The following is a 21833-nucleotide window of genomic DNA, read 5'->3' on the forward strand; positions in this document are numbered from 1 at the left end:
AGTCCCACCAACTTCCAGCTTAGTTTCAGTTCCAGTAGCTTTTCTGTTCATTTGCCATTTAATGGTTTCCTTGACGACTCTTTCTGAAGTGTTTACAACATGATACCAAGACATTCTGTCCACAGTGTAATTACATGGATAACCAGAAGCCTATCACCAACAGGAAAAGAAAGCACATTATTAAATGTTCAGAAAATAGAAAAAAAGTTACTTTGGCAAAATCAAGACTTTTTTATTTTATTTTAGAAAAGACTATTGATTTTTAGCAAAAATGTATGAGATAATGAAATAATAACTTTATACCTTTAAAAACAGAGTTCAAAGAAAATTGCTTTGACAAAGCCAATCAAAAGCAGGGTACATGTGACAACAGAAGTCATCTCAGGACACTTAACACATTGAGCAGGACTAGAATACGCTCAAGATTTCAAGAGTCAATACAATTTCAAATTCCCAACATCACCCAGGGGCAAGCGTTACAGCGACAGTGGTGAGAAAAAACTGCCTTAATTAATTAATGAATTATTAAAATCTGGTGCAGCCCAGGCCCTTGGGTTCCAACTGCATTTGGTGTTGGTAGTATGGTAGTAGTAGCATTAACAGTAGTGGTGGTATTAACAGAAGCAATAGTATCAACAGTAGTAGTCCATGGCAGCAGGCACAGCCACGCTGAGATGGATCCATCCCAACCACGTCGCTGTAGACCAGAAAGCAGGAGTAGTTGAGCAGTCACACAGCGGGCAGGTGGAGCTACAATGTGGTGTTTCCAGCATCAGGCCAGTTAGCAGTCTACATCGGTCGGGACCTCAGTGGACTCTGCTGGACCAGAAAGCATAGCCAGACTGGACTACTCCCGGGGGTAATCCCATAAGTAGACATGTTCTTAAAAATGTAATTTATTTTACTTCCTTATAAATTAAAGTCACATTAATAATTAAAACACTCATTAAGCCCATCGATCAGTTTCCATTTGGCCTTTTTATTCATCAAAACAAATGTTGGCTGCCTGTCCACGCACACACACATACACACACATCAGGCTCCATCATCACAGTATCTCTAATCAAAGTTGGAGCTTCTGTTGTGGTGTCTGGGCGGGTCCGTCTCTCTACAGTGTGTACATCAGAAACAGGCTGCAGGACCGATCTTTAAAGGTTTAGTTCAAACACAATGTCAACAAAACATAAAAAGTACAGAGTTACAGTCATGTAAAGTTTCACCAGCAGGTACAGTGTTCAATCTACAGTCTGTTAAGCTAGGCAGCTTCACCTGGACACAAAAACAATCAGACTAAGTTATAAAAAATTAAATAAAAAGGGAGAGTATGGCTGACACACAGATTCTGGATGAGATGCTGCTGCTGGAGGCATTTTGTCCTAAAGCCCAGACGTCAGGAAGCCTCATAGGACGACGCTTTTCAGGAAAAAGCAACAAAGACAAGCAGCAGAGTTTACAGCCAACATGTAACTATAGCTTCTTTTTACCTTAAGAAAATAAAAAAAAGGCGGGAAATTAATGTTATGGAAGCAGGGACCTCCAAGTCCACCTCGAGCCCCATAATCTGACCCCACCAACAGCCACAAACGCGTCTGTTCTGGCTTCCACTCAACCCCTCCCCCCCCAATCCAAATTCACCACCCAAAATCAGCCAATCATGGCAGACCTTGCTCATCATTGGTGGGAATCCTGACCTGAATTAAAATGAACATAAGGGTAAGTTATTTTCAACTGTACGTCTGACACAAAGAGGACACAGACAGACACATGGATACAAGACTGGATTCATCATTTCTCTTTTTTCACACACACATCTTCAAGATTCACAAAACCAGCTTTATTTTAGGCATTTCTAAGCTCTCCAGAGCTGTACACGGACGCCACAATGACTCGCTCAGTCACATTGAAGTCGCGGAAGCCTCTTTACACTTTACAATGTAGTTTGTCCTGCTTTACAATCCTTAGATGATTTCATGGTGAATAAAAAAAACTAAATACAAAACACATAATTCATGAGCTTCCCAACATTCATGAGATTTCTCACGATCAGAAAATAATTTTTTCAGCCACTAGTGTAGAGAAAGTTGTCCTGATGGTGGTGCTAGAGGAGACGTATGGAGGTCAGGATTAAATTCCAAACTAATGTAACTTGCAAAAAACACACTGTAGCAATTTGCCAGTTTCCGGTGGTCGTCAGACAGTAGATGACTATATATATGAAAATGCCAGCCATCAATAAAATATTTGATATGTTGAACATAATTTTTTCTTTGAGTTTGTTTCGTCATCACTCAAGTTCCACTTACTAGCCTTTTCTGGAGCATTCAACTGTATCCGACAGTCTCCATCAGTGGATACAATTGGCTAAAGTTGTTGTAACATGAGTATGGAAACTTCGATGAAGACCACGACATTCAGCTGAAAGTTCTGGAGAAAAGCTAGTAAGTGACCCATTAGTGTTTAGGAATGTCAAGAAAGAACTTTGTCACGCTCAAGTGCAGTCTCTTTATAAAACATGGGGCTGAAGTCCGACATGGATTCACAGCGTGATTGGTCGGCGTGTTGAGGTGTCGCAGGTGGACGGGTGAGAGGGTTAAGCTTAGTGCCTTTTTCTTTTCACATGGGGTTGATGAAAGAGGGGCTGGGTGTCCACCTGCTGACGCAACATGTTGGACGTCCAAAACTAAAGTCGACAGCAGATCTATTTACGGACTCAAGATACTTTAACACAAGAAAACCTACAACGGTGTGTTTGGATGTCCAAAGAAAAATCTGTAATCGGAAAATGCTCTTGAATTGGACAGGAGGAGCTAATGAGCTGCTGTCATGTTTTTTTGGACAACAGCAGCTGTCTTATCTTCATATCATAATGGACCACCAGAGGGTGAAAAGCTCACATCACACTTCATAGACGACACCAAGATAACTGGACATCAGGTTTTGAGAAACATCTGCTGCTGTCTGACGAGGTCCACCTCAGTGCCAGGTATTAACACCCGTCACTCACATTTACAGTTAAATCCAGCTTTAATGTTCTCGCCAACCATCTCTGTGGTTGTGACCTCTGACCTTCCCTAGCTGCCATCAGGACAATAAAACAGTGAAAATGCAGCAGAAACTTGAGCACTGCGTGGAGCTAACAGAATGAAAACAAAATTCAATGACAAAAAAAAAGGACATGAAAAAGGAATAAACTGTATCAGCATTTCTTTTTTTTTTTTTTTAATTATTAGCATGATGGCTAATTACTAGCTGATTAGAAAAATCTAGGAAGGCTAATGGGCCAACTGTTAGTTGAATTTGCTGCTTAGCATGCTAATTTGCTAGTTGTTGGTAAGTAAATTTAGACCATTTGAGGCCTTGTTAGCAACCTGTTGTAAAGGCTAATTAGTTAGTAGTCCAAGTGGGTTGATCGTTGGCTACTTTAAAGTTGTTGTGCTAATAGCAGGCTAATTAGCAAAATGTTTGGTGGGTTAATTCCCTGATCTTTAGTCAGGTAATAAATCGATTGACCGCAGCTGAATTTACATAGTTGTTGGAAATGGTTGCAGGCTAATGAGAGACATTTGGCTGTTGAGTTCTCCGACTTATTCAGGCGCCTGCAAGGTGCTGGGAGGTCATTAGCAGGGTGTTTGTAGGGCGTGGCTTGCTAGCTGAGGATGGCGCTGTTGTGTGGCGGTGTGGCAGACGGGACGCATTGATCCAGCGAGTTTATTTCTGCTCAGGTGTTGTTGAGGAATGATGCAGGAAGTTTTAGTTAATCTCAGTTAATCTTTTTAAAAAACAAACAAATAAATCCATTAAATCACACTAACTCAGTCCTGTTCATACTGGAATCATCATCATCATGAGCAGGCGCCATATAGCGGAGGTCTCGATTAGTTTCCCGTTAGCTTCGCTGCTTCCACGGGTTCCATTTAGGCTTCACGGCCTCAGAGCAGAAGGAGGAGGAGGAGGGGTTGGGGCAGATATTTAAGGGGAGGGGGAGATGGGAGGAGGTGTTGAGGTCAGGCTGTGGATTCAGAGATATCAGTCCTTTCTGACCCTCCTGTTCCTGGGAGATCTCCGCAGAACGTCGTCTTCCAGCTTCTGCAGAGTAGAAGAAAGTTCAATTCATACATGGTGGCGATAAATCGCTTCCAAAGATTCCCAAAAGATTGTATGTTGCAGATAAACATTTCAGCTGAAAAACAAGATAACATGAACAGCCACTTAAATCACCAGGTGACTCTTCAAACAAACGTAGAGGAAGAGCCACCCGAAATGTAAAGTGTTAAAGTTGTAACATGCATTTGCTCTCGCCACATAAATGCCATCATGACATTGCCACGTGGCCAGTGGAATACGTCTTACGCTTGTAAATCTGTTAAGCACAAACTAAGGAAAAATTAGGATTCAGAGATATTTTTGGAATAAAAATGTTTGTGTTTGCATGTTGTGGAGCTGAACTGCATTGCCTGCATGTATCCGTTCTTGGTTTGTTAAGTTTTCATATCATGCATGTTAGTTCTGGTCTGTAAGGAATGCCAAAGCATGCGTGTCATTTTCTACCACGTCACAATTGTATCTGCCAAGATTTGTGAGCAGAGCTCGACTTATTCTCTTTGTTGTCTGCTTGTTTGTTCCCAGAATGACACCAAATAGGGAGAGGACAGAGGCTTGGACCTAGGGGTCTTATTAAAAAGCACGCTGTGTTCAATCACACGTGATTCTATTATATTCCAAATCGGCTGAGGGTTAGGATCTTTTTACAACTTGTGGGTAACAACTATCTCCCCTACATTCATTAAAAGCTGCCTATATGGTTCAGAATGTAATCAGACAGCTTTCAGAAATCAACAAGCTGCTTGTAACACACCGTCTTTTCATTGCGGGAGTATCACTCCTTGTTGCCGCACCCTCATCGTAAAAAGTACTGAGACAGAAAGGGTGACATAATGTTACACCTCTGAGACACCAGACGGAGGTCGTCAGAGCCGCAACAGAGGCAAAAGTGCCTCTTTTGCCCCTTTTCCACCGAGGCATTTTGAGGGCCGGTTCGGAGCCGGTGCCCAATCGCGAACCAGGCCAGGAAAACTGGTACCGAGTGGCCCAACTCCTTGCTGGGCTGGAACCGGCCCCGGAAGAAGGTCTTGCTTACGTTAGGGGCTGGGGGTTAACGCTCGAGGCAAGGAGGGAAAATACGCCGCTGCGGAGTGCGGAGTTTTACTAACGTTACTGTTCCCGGTAAGTTTAATTTTTAAATTGTTTCACCTCGTTGCAAACCAACGACACATTTATGTTTAGTTTACCAAGCTAGTGATTACGTCCGTAACAGCAGCAACTAGTGGCTTTGCTTCCTCGGGTAATGTAAGCTGACCGGCTAGCTAGCCAGCTAGCGTGATATTGCTAACAACAACGTTAGCATGCCACTTTCTGACTGCCGTTGGCTCACTAAACGTTACCAACTACCAACGTAACTTAACATCTGTCTCACAGCGTCGTGGACACGTCTGTGATTAAACCGCTGTTCTCTGGTTTGTAGAGCTGTCGGACATCAGCGATACTGAACGGAGGTCCAACCTGCAGATGACTAAACATCAACCACTCTGATCTATTGATCACACACTGTTCTACACTTTAAAAAATGTTGTGATTTTGTGTATTTTATTGTTATTGTATTATTTGCCAAAATAAACACGTTTTCTGAAGAGACATGTCTGCTATGCTTGAAATTAGCGCTGCAGGGAAACCTCAGACTTATACAGTGACGTAATGACGTGGCTCTCTGGGCTTTCTAGCCGGTGGAAACGCAAACAGGCTCTCAGAAGGTTCGCAAGTTGAACCAACTGTGAACCAGCACGGCACCGGCCCGGCTCCTGAACTAGGTTCACGTTGGTGGAAAAGGGGTATTTGTGAATGGAGCGAGCCAGGTAGCCAGGACAGATGGTGACGTGGTGTTACGCGGGTGACACGTCACCGGAGGATTTACCAAGCTCTACAGAAGTTAGAAGCCGCTAGTTGCTCACACGAGGCCGTCATTGTTTGCAGCAACATGTATATGATGCACAGCAACTTCACTTGTGGTTGAGGAGTCGTGTAAATATGCAACTAAAGCTCACCTTTGTCTTTTTGGTGGCTCGAGCTAAATATGTCACACTACCTCTCTAGTTCCACAAAGCCAGGATGCTTTTGTAAAAAGAATACACCGTCACTGCGTTATGCCGAAAGTATTAACAGTGCGATTGCGGCGCATCGAGGGCTCTTTTTCTGAGATTACAGCGCAATCTCTGTAAACATGCCTTTTGTGTGTTGGAGATGTTGAAATCACTTAACTGTCTGAGAAATCTATTTAAATGTAATTAATCTTCATCACTCCTGATTCTTTTTACTACAAATATGGTTGAAGAAATGCACCTGAATGCATTGTTGCACTGATATTTGCTTGTTTTTCCTGCGACTGAACATGATCAAAGCCAAAGATGTTGCCTCACCTCGTCAGCAGTCACCTCCTTCTCTTCTTCCTCTTCCTCTTCTTTAGGACTTTCCTCTCCGTCACTCTTCTGTTCTGCAGCTAAATGAAAATTTAAAAAAAGGTTTATACCTCAGTCAGACAGACGACAGACAGCAAAGACCAACTTAAGTAGTAAGTTGTAGCAACCTGGACTGCTCTTCTCTGCCTCTTCAGCCTTCTTCTCCTCCTCCTCCTCCTCCTCTTCTTCTTCTTCTTCTTCTCCTCCCTCCTCCTCCTCCTCCTCCTTCACGTCAGGCTGAGGTTCATCGGTCTTCTTGTACTCTGCTGCTGGTGTTGCTGGGCTCTTCTTCTGCACAACAAAAACAGGAAAACTAATCAGTTTGACTTCCTAAATCTGCAATTCACAACTGTAAAAATTAAGCTTTAGGAGTAAAAGACACCAAGCATGTTTTAGCTATTTGACACCAATCTCTTGCACTTCAGATTACTGCTGAACATTTCCCAAACCTGAACAGGATAAGATCATTTTGTGAATTCTGGCAGCCAAAAATCTACTTGGAGAAACTTCAAAGTCAAAGTAGATTGCTGTCAGTTAGATAAAAGAATACAACAAAATGGTATATTTTATGTGATCTGTTCTGTGTCTTATTACTTTTTTAAATTTTTTTTAAGCAAAACAGCACATCAATACTTTTTAAATATTAATGAAGCTAAACAAGTCGAATCAGGAAAGTCGTAACAAATACCGCACAGTAAAGACAGTGTTACGTAGTTTTGTTTTTGGCCGTCACAAGAAAGACGTCTAAACTACAGCACCACAGAAACACAACGGGCACCAGCAGCACAAACGGACAAAACATGAAGCTACTCTAACAGCGGCAGCAGCAGCGGTCACCAGGCCTGAGGAGGCGGTGGCAGGTCTGTTTGGGCATCCGGCTTCCTTAAACTCTTCCTGTAAGCTGGTGAGACTCAACTGACCCTGATCTGATCCTGAAGACTTCTGTGGGAATCACACAGACACCAGACTGAGACGTCAACGGGGGCAGGACGGTTTGTAGAACAATAGGTTATCTTGGTATTACCGACATCGGAACTTTGATTCATCTTTGCCATTTCCCTTAAGAGCTGAAGACTCAACCATCCGGCTAACAGTGCAGTGAGTGACTGACTTACCTTGCCAGTGCAACAGAAGACGATGATGAGGACGAGCGGTAAAGCCACGGTGAGGACGTAGATGACCCAGAGCCATGGACGCTCCTCTGCAGCATTCAACATCTGAGTTGCCAGACCGGGCTGAAAATAACAGAAAAATATTAATAAACGCATAAATACAGCAACACATACTTAACAGACCGGGAGGATTTCTTGGAACGTCATCCCTGTGTGAACCGTCATGTCAGACAATTTACCTCTCGTCTAATTTTGTCAAAACTTAATTTGCTTCAATATTTTCCTGTCCCATTAAATTCGATATTTTCTTCCAAATTAAATTCAAAAGTCATTCAAAATGTATTCCCCTCTCCTCTACGACAAGCAGCTTTAATTTAACTTCTTTTAGGGTTGCTTTTATAAACATTTGTTCCATTTCATTATAGTTGCACTTATATTTGACCCAGTAATAATAAAAATTGGTTAATTCAAGTCCACCCACATCAGCGGCGCCTTCGGCAGCTTTCTTCAGTCCCCACCCATCGGTGGCCCAGCGCTCGGCGGTGTTGCGGTCGTCTGTGATGAAGAAGTTGTCAAAGAAGATGTCGGAGGTCATGGACCAGAGCTCAAGCCCCACGGCGTTGAACGGAGTCATCTTGAACGGCTGCAGGTCCTCGAAGAATGCAGGGTTGGCGATCTTCCTCGGCTTCCAGATGCCCTGAGCAGAAGAAGAAGAAGAGTCAATTTCCACCCAGCAAGCTGCACCTGAACGTCTCGCTGAGGGCGGCGGGGGTCGAAACTCACCTGGTAGTTGGGGTTGTCAATCATGGGGGGCTTCCACTTGCCCTTGTGGTTGGGGTTGTCGATCATTGGTCGTTTCCAGGCGCCGCAGCCAGGGGCGCTCTCACAAGCAGGGTTCGGGATCTGAGGAGCCTCCCATTCGCCGTCCATGTCCTCGTCCCTGACAAGACAGGAAGGACAGACAACAGGTGAGCAGGGTCTGGAGTGTTATTTACAACTTAATCAGCCAACCAACGGCTAAAGTTACTCATGTTAGAAGTCTCACCAGTCTTCAGGTTTGACGGCGTCAGGGTCTCCAATGTACTCTGGCTCATCATCCAGCCAGCCGTCTGGTTTCACTGCATCTTCATCTGGAATCTGAGCTGGAGCGTCCTCGTCCCTGCAGACAAAAACACACACGCTTGAATATTTCGATGCCTTGATTTCGATACAGAAAGCTAAATTTTTTTGCAATACTTGTGTATGAAAACCTTGTAGCCTAATTAGTTGATGAACTATATTTCTATAAATTACTACCACTCATTTCTCTACTATGTGTAAAATTGTTCTACTACCCCACCAAATTCTGTTCTCAAATTGAACACTTTACAATTTTTTAGGGTTGCTCGACTATGGCAAAAAAATCATAATAAATAATACATTTGATCAAAATAAATAAGATCAACTATGTTGTAGTGCACTTCCACCCCCTGAAAACTCCTAAACATATATTCAACATTTTGGTAAACAAACATATTCCAGTCAGTAACTGAGCTGAAGTAAATATGCCACAGTGTTCTACTCGGATCAGGCCGAGTGTTTACTAGAAATATGTGCAGACGGACTCAGTAAAGTTTCAGTCATGTTCTCTGTGTTGTTCTCTATCGTGATGACTTGAGACGGTGCCTCTTGAAAACAACATCAAGCAATGCGTGTGTCGTATTACGACGTGATGACACATGTACAATAGGCACCGAGGCCCATTTGGGCTGGAGCAGTGAGAGTGCAAGCCGGCTGGGGACCGATCAACGGCCCTGGTGTGAGTGTGTATATAATCTCCAAAAGCACGAGAGCAAATCATATTAATAATTGTGTGAACATTTTAAAATTCTTTGTGATGATTTTCAATGCAACCAGTCTTCTGGATTATCAAGTTTGTGTACTAACCAGTCTTCAGGCTTGGTGGCGGTGGGGTCCTGGATCTTGGGTCTCTCATCCCAGTCTTCCGGTTTCTGGTCATCAGGGTCCTCGATCTCAGCGGGGGGGTTCACAGGTGGGGTCATGTCTGTTAGCAGGCTGCCGCTGTTCACCACTGTCTGATCCACCAGAACCTCAAAGCTGTTGTCAGGGTTCACAACTGGGGGGGCGACAGAGATGAGGAATTACATACCCGTGTACAGGTGTGTAGGTGTGTGTGTGTGTGTGTGTGTGTGTGTGTGTGTGTCTGTGTGTGTCTTACTGAGTGTGTACAGGTGAGTTTTCTTGTCGGTGTAGTACGTCCTCAGGTCAGCGTCTGTTTTCTTGGCGTGTTTCTCTTCATACTCTCCAGTTTTGAGGTTTTTGTGTCTGAAGATGAAGTGTAGTTTGTAATCTTCTCCACATTTGTCGGGTCCGAACATGATGGTGTACGGAGTTTTATCCACAAACTGGTCCTGAAAAAAATCAAAACCAATGACTAAAGGAGTACAGCATATGTTCCAACAACTGAGGAATAACATTACATCATAGCCCCAAGTACAGTAATAACAGCCTGTACAGGTGTGAGTGTTTATTTGTAATGAGTCAAACTGACCAGGTTGAGCTCCGGAGTCTGAGACAGCAGCTTCACATAGGCACCGCCGCAGTCGATACCCGCCTGGAAGTTCACCTCGTACCTGAACACAGATGGATATGAAGAGATGAACGATGAAAACACCCGACGGGTAAAAGAAAAACCACAGAAGAGATCATCTTACTGGACGATGAGGGGTTTGGTGTCGAAGGTGAAAGGTCGTAGCAGCTGGGCTGAGATGGCGTGATGTTTGGCCCGAGACTTCAGTACCAGACCTTTATCACCGGGGAGTTTACTGTCCTTCATCTCCTCCACCTCCCATTTACCTGTTAATTACATGTAATAATGTCAACTGTTAATTATGTTAAATAGTAATGTGAATGAAGGTGTCATGTCCGAGTCATTGTGACATTTCTTATTATGTTCACAGACCAAACAATCAATTGATTCATGTAGAGAATCATCATTTGATTAATCCGTAATGAAAATAATTAGTTAACAGTAAAATCCTGCTTTTACATTACTGCCGAGTCATAATTTAATGAGAGAATGTATAATGCTGAGTCATAATCTAATGATAGAATATATATACTGTAACAGTATTTTTTTTACTGTGCGGGACTACTTCTTTAACTGTAACAAAGTATTAAACTGTGATATTAGTACTTTTACTGTACCAGTATTTACACAGTGGTATAACAATATTTTTAGAGTGGTATGAGAACTTTTATTTACAATACATTTAATGTGTGGTGTTATCACTTTTACTGAAGTAAAGGTTCAGATTTTTTTTTAAATAACGTTAATTAGGTGTACAATATGTCCGGGGAGTCATTTTTCATTTCTTCTGGACTTAAAGAAACATGAGGACATTTTAGATCTGTACCTACCATCATACTTGGCGATGTCTTCATCAGTGTCCTCCTTCTTGGCGCTGGACACCACCCAGCTGAAACCAACAAAGGGGAGTTTAGTCCCAGAAACAACCAGCAGCTCCCACATCTCCAAAAACAAAAGAAGAAAACCAGAAGTAAACTGCTCACCCATCTAGTGTCCCACGGTCAAAAGACTCGGCAATGAAATGCTCCCCCATCGGCTCTGGAGCCTTGTAGGTCACCTGGACACCGAAGTACGAACATGTTGAGGGTGGAGGAACAAACAGCAGAACTATGTTTTCTACATCAGCAGTCTGACGTCTGATGAGGCGCACAATTACAGTTACAGGAAATATTTCAGGTGTTTACGTTTGTTTTCACTTTCAGCTGAGGGATTTAAATAATGTGATGGAACTGGCATCAAAAGACATTTTAACGACGGTAAAACATGCAGCTCCTTTGACAAATACCATTTTACACCATTTCTTTGTAACTTTCAATTTTCAATATTGGGTTTGCTTTCAAATTAAGCACGTATAGTTTCAATGAAGCCTATTTTAAGGGTATCACGTTAGACTGAACTACTCTAAACTGGTTTATTTGTTATTGTGGTTTCCTGTGTGAACGTGCAGATCAATAGGTCAGCAGGTCAGGTCACGTCACTGCTCTGTTATCAAACTGACTTCCTGATTTGGCTGTTTAAGTGACAGGAAGGGGAAAAAACCCCATCATTTAAAGGTCATTAAATTACAGCAGATCAGTATTTTCTATTCAAATGAAATAACAATACAGCATCAAATCACACCTTTGACTCAGAGGGCTTTTGAACATGTGACATCCTCTATTCAGGAAAAACAGGATAAAAATAAATAAATCATGTAAAAAGGTCAGCATTTTTGTTGTTCAATATCATTTTTTTTTTTTTTTTTTTTTATGAGGCTACTTTGGCATAACACAAAAAGACATGTTGTACATTGCACGTCATTGTTAACTTCCCGTAAACCGTTCAGCTTTTTCACTTTACTTTAAAAACAGATATTGTACATAACATGAATTAAAATAGCATTTTTTTCAGAATTTTATGGTAATTATTTTCTATTTAATATACATTTTACTATACCAGTACATTGCCATAATATTTTCTGGTTATCGTTATTCACCAAAAATACAATAAGTGTAAAGCTACTTGGCATTAAATCACAAAATTTGCTCATAGATTCAAGAATTTATAAGTTAAATACATTAGGGCTGAGATGATAACTCGACTTACTCGAGTAACTCGATTACAAAAAATGCTTAAGGCAAAAACTCCGCCTCGAAACTTCGTTAAATTCCTATCTCGGCATTATGCGGCTGCTCAGCAAGGATCATTGTTCCACACGGACTATTGTTGTATAAGCAATCTGCAGTCTTACCTTCGGTGTAGGAGGAGTTGTAGGCGCAGGTGGAACCTCATCCTGCATGTCCCCGTCCAGCTCCTCCTCAGCTCCGGTCAAACCCAGATCCAGCTCATCCTCCACGTCCACATCGTCACCCAGACCGTCCTCAATCAGGTCCTCGGCCCGAGAGACAGGGGACAGACTGAGGCAGAGGAGGCCTGCTGCCAGAAGAACGAACGCGACCTTCTGATCCATAGTCTGGAGAGAGAGAGGAGGGCGTGAGCACAGCTGCTGCAGTCGTTTGTTTTTACTGTCAGCAGGTTAAAAAGCATCAAAGCCGCCGGCAAGATGTCCTCCCATATTGATGTCTCACAACTGTTCACATGCCTGATGCATTTTAAAGCTCGACAGACTTCTCCAAACACACGCTGCCCTGGCAACTACCCATCTTCTCTGTGACCAACCAGCACCCAGAGGACAAGCAACCTAAACGAGATTACACCCCATGGGATTACTGCAGCAGCACCCCACAGCACGATTACATGTAGAGCACGGCCAATTTCCTCTGCACATTAACACTGAAGGCTGCAGGTTACGCACAAACACTGCAACAGCATCACACACACACAGACACACACACTAACACACAAATAAAGTCAAGATGCATCCATTAACTTTGAAGACAGTGGTAACTATTTTAACAGTTTATTCATACTTTTATGTTAACAGTATTTTCACTGTGTTGAATTAGGACTTTTACTTTTATAGAATAATTCAGGGTGTGGTATTATCACTTTTAGTCAAGTAAAGGATCTGAATACTTCACCACTACATGTCAAATGAAGTAAATCCCTGTTGATTATATTTATTTTTTAATAGATCGCAAGTAAACATTCTTAGCTACTTTGCTGAATAGCTTATTCATTATGTTTTCAGCCACTGACATATCGTGCATCGCTAAAGCTAAGACTCGTTTGTTTTATGTTTTACATTTCTAGTTTCTAAATTCTAATAAATAGGCTCAAATTTAAAAATGTATGTATAAATTAAGCCTTAGGTCAAAAAGGACAAACCTTATAATGTAAAAATATTGATTTGTTTTATCATGACATACTTAAAAAAGCCCACATTTAAAATACAGGAAACATCAAGTTGCTCATGCACTCATTTAAAACTGATAGCATTACAATTTTCTGTTTGGAAGGATGAAAAAAAAATGACTCATTACTCTGATTAAAGAAGTAAAAATATAATATTTATATTTAAAAAGATGACGCACAAATGCAGGCAGATACAAATTATCTCCACTTGATTTGTAAAGATAATCCTGTGTGTGTTAACCTGCTACATATCTCACTCAGCAGACTGCCGGGATAATCAGATTAACCTGCAGCAGGATTAGCATGCCTGGCTAAAAGCTCAGCAATCTGGTGACAAGTGTGAACACCAGCACTAGCTCTTAGCTTAGCATCAACACCGTCTGGCTGGCGCCCATGTGGCATTTGAGGGAATTAGCTGCAAAGTAAGTTGCAAAACCTTCAGCATGGACATTTTAGGTTTCCTTTAAAATGTACAACAGCAGCCGTGTAGCCGCCTCACTGCAGCGCTGCTGGGTGAAGTTGTGCGTCAACTGGAGGAGGTCAAGCCAGCACTGTTGGTATCTATACTTTTGCAAATTACTATCTAATGCGATATGTATTTTTAGTCTGATATCAGAGTACTGATTTTTTTTACAACCCTATTTAGTACTAACTTCACCTCTTCTTGATTTTATAGTCAACAAATGTTTGCCTAGTTCACATTAATCGTCTAACAGACTTTATGACTCCATAAATACATTTAAATATGATCATGACATGAAAAAGTGATGCTCTCTTTATTGGTAGTGAGAGTGACACTCTTTACAAACACCACTTCAACTCACCACAGAGCTTTTTACAGTTACTGTTGTTTTTTTGGAAGCATCTCCCCATCCCCCATGCTGCAGTACCACGCTCCACCTGAAATGCTACCGACGCACCAGCAGGGGCGGTGTTTAATGGGATATCTGCCTACAAATATCAAGTTAACTATCAAAAAACTCACTAACTCAAGTATAGAGGACATCATATTAGTGCATACTATAAACATTTTAATTAATTCATTTTTATGATGTAATATTTATTATTAAGAGCAAAACAAACTAAGTTCGATATCCTGTCATCAATTAGGTCATGAGCTTCCTGTCGTTTTTGATTTTTAACGTCATAATTCTGGTATCGTGACGACACTAAGCAGTGGCCCAGTTATCAAAGTAATAACAAACTGCTGGTTTCGACTCTTTATTATAAGTTATTTTAACATGTTTAACTGTTGAAAATTGATAATGCTTTGCTGTGGGTTTTTTTAAACTGATTAAAAACAAAGTATAATTAAAAAAAAAAAAAAAAAACAGTTTGTCACCGTCGTGTTGAATAAAAAAAAACAGGAGGAATTAGTGCATGTGATTGGGACCAATTTCAGCATCCACATCTAGGTGTGTAAGACGAGTCTTTGGTGCAGCAGGATTCAGTCAATATATACCCGTCTTTTCCTACATTACTATTCAGTAATATCATTTTAGAGGCTCTCTGTTTGGCTGATAAGAGCCTGTCTTAATCAGTTGAGAGATACCAGCTGCAGTTGCTGGTCTTCAAGAAGACTGGAGGTCTGGAGTTACAGTTAGTCAGTTAATCTGATAGAGTCCGTTTAGCCTGCGGGACATCTGCTGCTCCTCTGATTCCCTGTCTGATAAAGAAACTGGTTTCCAACTGGGTTTGATGGGAGGAAACATTGTCACAACATCAGTCTGCCAGAGAGGACAGACAGGTTACTATTTAAACAGAAATAAAGAGTGAGGAATATAAACATTGAATGATTGACTGTTTCTCAATTGCAAATATGTCACTCATCTGTCCCTTTACCACTTACTTTAAAACGTCCAAACAACTTAACAAAAACAGCCTTTTCCACTTAATTATCCCAAATGTGTGTCGAAAGATTTTTATTTCCCTCCTCTTCCTGCAAACATAAAATTACAGGGTGTATTGATTAAATGTCAGGAATTTGTTTTACCATCAATAACTGATATTTTGTTATAAAAACAATGGCTATTTTAAGTATTAACTAAGTGTCCGTTCATCTCGACATGTTGGTCACTGAACAATAAACATGAGAATACATCTTCAGAAAAATAATTACTACAGGTCTTGTTACCGAGATGAAACCAAAACATTTCATGACATGTCACAGGAACAAATGTTTATGAAGCTGATTTTTTAAAGATCAATTGCAAATAATTTCTAATACATTTGTTTAGATTTTGCCTTGAGATTAATTTAGTAAAAACTATAAATATTCTTAGAATGTTTTCAGCATTTCAATTTAAAACAACATCCAGGAAAAATGCAGTGTGCTGACATCTAGTGTTTGCATGTTTTAATCTGCTGCTCAACTGGCCAGAAACGCAGCTAATTGTAATCTTGCAGTAATTTGTCAAGCTGGGGCTGAATTCATAAAGCTTCCAGTGTAAAGAGCTGCTCCAAGGATGAGAACCTGCCCGGAGTACAGTGGAGAACTTAAGATACTGAAGAGGAGAAAATGGTGGAAAGAACGGAGGTAGGAGAAATATTGTCCCAACGCTGAATGGCAGTGAATTAATGAAATGCAGATTACAGATTAGATTGTGTAGGGATAATGTGTGTGGTGGATTTCATTACAGATTCTGTCACATCTCACACCCAATGCAATAACGCCAGAACTGAAAGTGATAACAACAGATATTTGGCAACTGGGAAAATGAGACACGTTGCTGGTTTATGAGTTTTCATGCCGACCAATGCTGCCATTGATAAAAACAGCCATTTTTGCTCCATTAATATCAAACAATTAAAATTAGCGGCATGCTAAATAAACATAAGCAAATAAATATAACTACTATCAACAGGAGCAACCGTTCTTGCACAATGAGGCCTGTTTTAAAGTCGGTTTATGGCTTTAAATGTAGACGTTAATTTACATAAAACAGTATTTAGAACCTGATGTCTGAATAGAGACTTAACTCTGATTAGGCCAATACATTTCACAGTCCATTTAAATGTCCATTATCACCAAGAGTGTATTCACACCACATCATACCTAAAAACAGGTTCAAACACACCACCCCACGAAGGTAAAGGTTTCTGTCGGTTCCTCTGAGAAGCTCCCTCAATAAATCCTAAGCCAGGACTCATTGTTAGGCCAAGTTAGGAGATCTTTGAGAGGATTCTCAGTTTGCGACTACGGCCCCGGGTTTTCCAAATGAATTACTTCAGATGAAAGCGGCTGACTCACTGCCTTGAATCCTGACAGAAATCAGCAGGTTGAACTGGTTGGGCTGCTACAGAATCACCAAGATTAGATTCCAACAATAAGGTCATGAATAATCTTATAACGGACAATTTCTTAACACATAAACCTGGCTCTGAATTTCTTAAGAGCAGGTGCCTTGAAAACAAAGTTGCTGCTAGATTATATCTTTTAGTAATGTTCAACATTTTTTTAAGGATGCGTGGAAAAGCTACAGAAATGCAACAACACCGTTGGGTTTTGTTTCAACCCGTTTCCAGACATTTGAACCAAATGCTCTCAATGCATCAGAGGGACACAAAAGGCATTAGACAATACATAAATAATAAGTCATATAACCTTCAGATAAAATAAATTACTGAATTCACAGATAAATTGGGTTACTATTTGAAAAGGGAATTGCGGTTAGTAATTTATTTAAGATGTTATTAACCATTAACTTTTAAGTGCAAATTTGAAGAAGCAATTCAGAATGAGTGCCCCCCTTATGGCTTTTGAGTTAAACAATTTTATTAATTTAAAAGTAACATGTTTATTATACATTTGGTTTTGTTTCAACACTTTATTGGGCGTTTATATTCAAATACTAGTATAAAATAAAATATTAAAACAAAGCTTTAAAAGGTTGTGCCATTCAGAAGAAACATGTCTGGTACTTACATTGTAAAGACATTTACAATTAAAAACGAGCTTAAACGCCAATTATTCTCATTTTGCTGTGTCTTCGGTTAACAGATGTGCTGCTTTTCTAATGTTTTTTGATCAACAGTTTAACTGAATATTTTTGGGTGTTCTGCATCTTATTATATCTATTTAACTAATTGACATGCTGCAAATTATCATTAGTTGACAACTTCATACCATTTTTCACAACATCCAACCTCGCATATTGGATCCCTCTGGAATTTTTAGGATCTCCTTTACGTTATTTAAATTCAGTTGTAAGCGTTTGTGATATTAATATTTTGTTGCAAAACATAACTTGGTTTTGAGACAGAAGACGCTAACATGCTAACTGGCCCTCTGACGGACACTCATTCATACATTTTAACAGCCTCCTACAGCACGTTCTCAACCGAAAAACTGACGTTTTACGATATTAATCAGTTCACCAACATCTAAGTGTCCTCGGAGGAATAACCGTTCTCCATTACGAAAACGTCTGATGATTAACTAGCCTAGCTTAGCTGCGATGCTGCTTACGAAAGCAAAGGAAGTTCAGCTTTCTCCTAATCAACCACAAGCAAACTTTTATTCATCTGGACTGATAATGGGTCTCGTATAAATACACTGTTAAATGTTTAATGCATGAAATAATAACATGCTAATAAAGGCCAACGCAGCAGGCTAAAAGGCTAGCCGAATTCACCTGCAGTTAATTAGCACCAGTTAGCTACTCAGCCTAATGCTAACAGCGTGTTGGATGTACCGTATTACTTTAAACAGCTAGAAATGGACGTAATTTCAATAATTAGCGTACAGGGGGATTCAAATAAACCGATATTAATCAGAAAACACTCCACGCCGCTGCGTTCCCCAGGAAAAACTGCCATTTGTCGGTCTCTTTACTCACCTCCGGCTCTAGGATGTGACCGCCTGGGAACGACTGAGGAGCGTCACATGGAATATTGTAGAACAGAAACTATCTCCTCCCTCAACGCTGATTGGTCGGCGAGAGGGGATATTTGACGTTTCCTGTCAACTGTCAACAACTGATTGGTCGAAGGGGAACTCTCGGTCGGACTTGAGAGTGCCCGCCCACTCCGGAGCTGAACCTCGTGGACAGCGTTGATTGGTCTAGCTGTCAGAGGAAGTGCGTGTGGATTGGCTGGAGAGAAGTGAGCTTTTTGAGGTTAAATCTGATGTATTTTGCTGTTGTATACGTTCAGTTGATGTTCGGACTCAAATTAAAGTTTAAATATTGTGTAAACTAATAATAGTATTAAAATTGAGTGCAAAAATGTCTGTATTGTATTTTTAACATGAAAAATATAACAAGGAATTCATTGTTACCTTGTTGATAATATACAGTCAATTTTACATACAGAAATGCAACAAACGTATCCCCAGTTTCACTGGATTTTGATGATGTTGCCATCATACCTGACAACAACCTCACTGTGACAACAGTTCCAGCTGTTTCCCCTCGTCTTTAAGCCAAGACAAGCTAACCAGATAAATTCTCTCTGCATGACAGCAGGGAGCTCAAGAGTCATGTGATCTTCATCCATGTGAACTGTGTGACCATCACTTCACCAGACCACCTAAACAGACTGCTCCTTTTATCCAATGTGATGAACCATGAGGCTGCTTTTGACTCACATTTGTAATTAAGTGGCTGTTAATAGTATGTTGTGATGAACATTATAACACATGTAATGATCAATCATTAATATAACAGCATGATTACTAACTATATTGTGTCTGCATCTGCTCACTGAAACAGCTAATTGCTGCAACATGTAAGATTGAAGACTTTTACTGTGAAGATCATTTTTAGAGCCACTCTATCATTTCCCATCACCTAACTTTTTTCCTCCATGAAACTGAAATAAATTCATACCGTATACAGTTTCTCCTGTGATGAATCATATTCATAGTGGAGTGATTTGGGGATTTCGTCATTTTCTATTTGATGAAACCTGATGACATTCACAGAAATCTGCCCGCCACCCCCACACCTCCCTGAGCCAGTCTTTCACAACAAACCTACATCCAAAAACAGAAAATCATTTAAATTTCTGTCTTTATTACAAGTCACAGATTGGATTGAAGTTTAAGATAATTTAAATAGTTTATCTAAAGGATACAAAAGACAAACACAAGATTATAGCAATGCATTCCAGTGCATCTTACAAAGAAAAGAAAAGAAACCTCGAGATGTTTACAGGAAGCTTGAAGACGTTCAGTTAACTTTAAATCTGTTCAGTCTGTTTTCCATCTGAACCAACGAACGAATGAAGTCCTGTCTAGACAGAAGGGGTGATGTCTGGGAGGTGTTGGAAGAAACGTGAAATTGCAACTTCAGATTAGTAATTTTGTTTACTTTAATCACGTAGATGGTAGTTAAATGAATATCTGGCGCATTTGAATAACTGAGAGCTCAAAGGATTTGTTGATTTGTTGATGATTTTTGCGGGCTAAATTTGGTTGTTTTTTTTAGATCTAAAAGTCACTTCAAACCATCGATTAACTTGCTATGTTTCAATTTGAATTATGTACATCGTGTGATCTTATTCGAGATATGAAACCTTTTAAGTCATCTCCCACCGTACACAAGATCATAACAGCAACACAAGGACACGTGGACTCATCCTTTTGAATTTGAAACAATCATTTACGGTGTTTGAGGGAACCAATTATTGAAGGGAGGGAACAAAAAAAAGAGTGAAAAGAGCATGAATTAATAATCTGAAGGAACACATGGAGGCATGGTGTGAAGGAGGGACTATCCATACTATAAGACAAAATCCTAGAGAAAGAAGACGTCTTTACAGAGAAATGAAAATGTAATTTCTGGAAGAAGTATTTTATTCATTTCTAGTATATATTACTAAAAGTGTCAATGAGAGACTGAAGATGGAAAAAAGAAAAGACATGAATCTGTAGTTGCTCTGAAACATGTCAGTACAGTGATGTACAAGAGAGCACAGCAGAGGAAAATAGAGTCCTGTAAAGTACTGCAGAGTCTGGAGAGTACCTTACAGTACTTCAGAGTACTGTAGAATACCTTGGAGTACTGTAAAAAACCTAAAGTACTTTTGATTACTGAGTACTGCAAAGTATACTGTAAGTATGAGCGTACTGTAGATTACCGTAGAGTACTGCACAGTTTGTTAGCGTACTCTACATTACATCAGAGTACGTTAGAGTACGTTAGAGTACTGTAAAATACATTAGAGTACTTTGGGGTACTGTAGAGTATGTAACAGTATGTAACAGTACACCAGAGGACGTAGAGGAAGTAGAACAGAGCATTCGTCTGTGACAAGGCCTCAGTTAACTTAAAATAAAACATGTTTCAAAGACTTCATTCAAAAACTCCAGCTGTCATCGTCAGTAGTTTCAAGCCACAAAGATGTGACAAGGTCCGAGGTCGCAGCAAAGGATTGTGGGTACTTGTGTACTTGCGTGGCTACATTTTGTCAGTCTGGGGCTCGTTTGTGTTTGAAGTAAATCTGCTCTTCGTCTTCGTTAAGGCAAATCGCTCTCAAATGGAGGGAAACGTCTGAACCGGGAGCAGCAACGACGGACACATATCAACACACTGAGAGGGCATTCATACTATAGTGTGTACATATCTATGCATATATGCACTGACATGGTTACTGTGGGGGGGTATACTGGCGGGGTAGTGTTGGTAGAAAGGTTCGGAACAACAGTCTGCAGATAAGAAAGAGGCTTTTGAGTCTTTGATTCTGAAGCAGCAGTTTGAGTGGACGTGGCGCTGTTGCCATCGCCTCGACAACTACCAGTGTTTTCAACATTTACCTTCCTGTATGTACACATAAATACAGATTCTAGATTACAGCATCATCTGAGAGCTACTTCTCTTTTTGCATATCACCAGGAGACAGATTTCCTGTCCGTCTGTCCTTGTGATTTTCAGTCTCTGATCTGTTCAGCCCTGCAGTGGTGAGCTCTGGCCAGATGGCGGCACTGTGGTACCACAGCGTGGATCTGGTGAGCAGGACTGGACCAGGACGGCAGCTGATGAGCCTCCCGGTCAGCTCGGCTGAACGCTCGGAGGTGCTGAGGTATCGCTGAGGGGGAAGAGTAGCTTCACTCGGCTTTCTTTATGAAGATCTGAGACGGGAGAGACCAGAGAATCCAGTTTAGCTGCTTTAAAATGCTTTCAATATTCAGTGTTTCCTGTTAAGGGTTACATAGAGATATGATCTCCTCAGCAACCCTCTAAGGGAGGTCAGAGGTCAGTCCTGCGCCGTGAAATGAATCCTCTAACACAAGCCCCACTTTGAGGCACTTTGTTTTAAATCAAAACAAGTGGAGTATTTCATCATGGGACTCCTCCAGTTTAAAGGATTTATTGGGTTGTTAGAGAC

At 40.7% G+C, this 21833-nt stretch overlaps 2 protein-coding genes across 2 annotated transcripts in view; both read right to left on the minus strand.

The window, feature by feature from the left end:
- Window positions 1-959: 959 nt before the first annotated feature.
- On the minus strand, window positions 960-18488 carry canx (calnexin). Its single transcript, XM_084010355.1, has 15 exons — window positions 18344-18488; window positions 12442-12663; window positions 11195-11268; window positions 11042-11100; window positions 10336-10477; window positions 10173-10254; window positions 9840-10032; window positions 9548-9737; window positions 8667-8780; window positions 8405-8561; window positions 8103-8318; window positions 7625-7744; window positions 6638-6800; window positions 6471-6550; window positions 960-4086 (listed from the first exon to the last, which is right to left on the minus strand). The coding sequence occupies exons 2-15, from the start codon at window positions 12658-12660 to the stop codon at window positions 4027-4029; spliced, it is 1869 nt and encodes a 622-aa protein (XP_083866481.1). The 5' UTR covers window positions 12661-12663; window positions 18344-18488; the 3' UTR covers window positions 960-4026.
- A 1010-nt stretch (window positions 18489-19498) lies between these two features.
- mgat4b (alpha-1,3-mannosyl-glycoprotein 4-beta-N-acetylglucosaminyltransferase B) overlaps window positions 19499-21833 on the minus strand; it is an 86536-nt gene continuing 84201 nt past the window's right edge. The window contains exon 15 of the mRNA XM_084010057.1: window positions 19499-21576. Within this exon, the coding sequence (XP_083866183.1) occupies window positions 21553-21576 (24 nt within the window). The 3' untranslated portion in view covers window positions 19499-21552. The remainder of the gene's footprint in view (window positions 21577-21833) is intronic.

This window comes from Eutrigla gurnardus (assembly GCF_963514095.1).
Source record: "Eutrigla gurnardus genome assembly, chromosome: 5".
Lineage (NCBI taxonomy): Eukaryota > Metazoa > Chordata > Actinopteri > Perciformes > Triglidae > Eutrigla > Eutrigla gurnardus.

Bases quoted from the DNA above. Each gene is read 5' to 3' on its own strand.
- canx (XM_084010355.1), bottom strand. From the start codon at position 12,660: ATGGATCAGAAGGTCGCGTTCGTTCTTCTGGCAGCAGGCCTCCTCTGC. The intron at 8,319-8,404 runs GTGAGTTTCGAC...TCTTCTGCTCAG, and splicing joins TTGACAACCCCAACTACCAG to GGCATCTGGAAGCCGAGGAA. The intron at 6,551-6,637 runs GTTGCTACAACT...ATTTTCATTTAG, and splicing joins GGCAGAGAAGAGCAGTCCAG to CTGCAGAACAGAAGAGTGAC.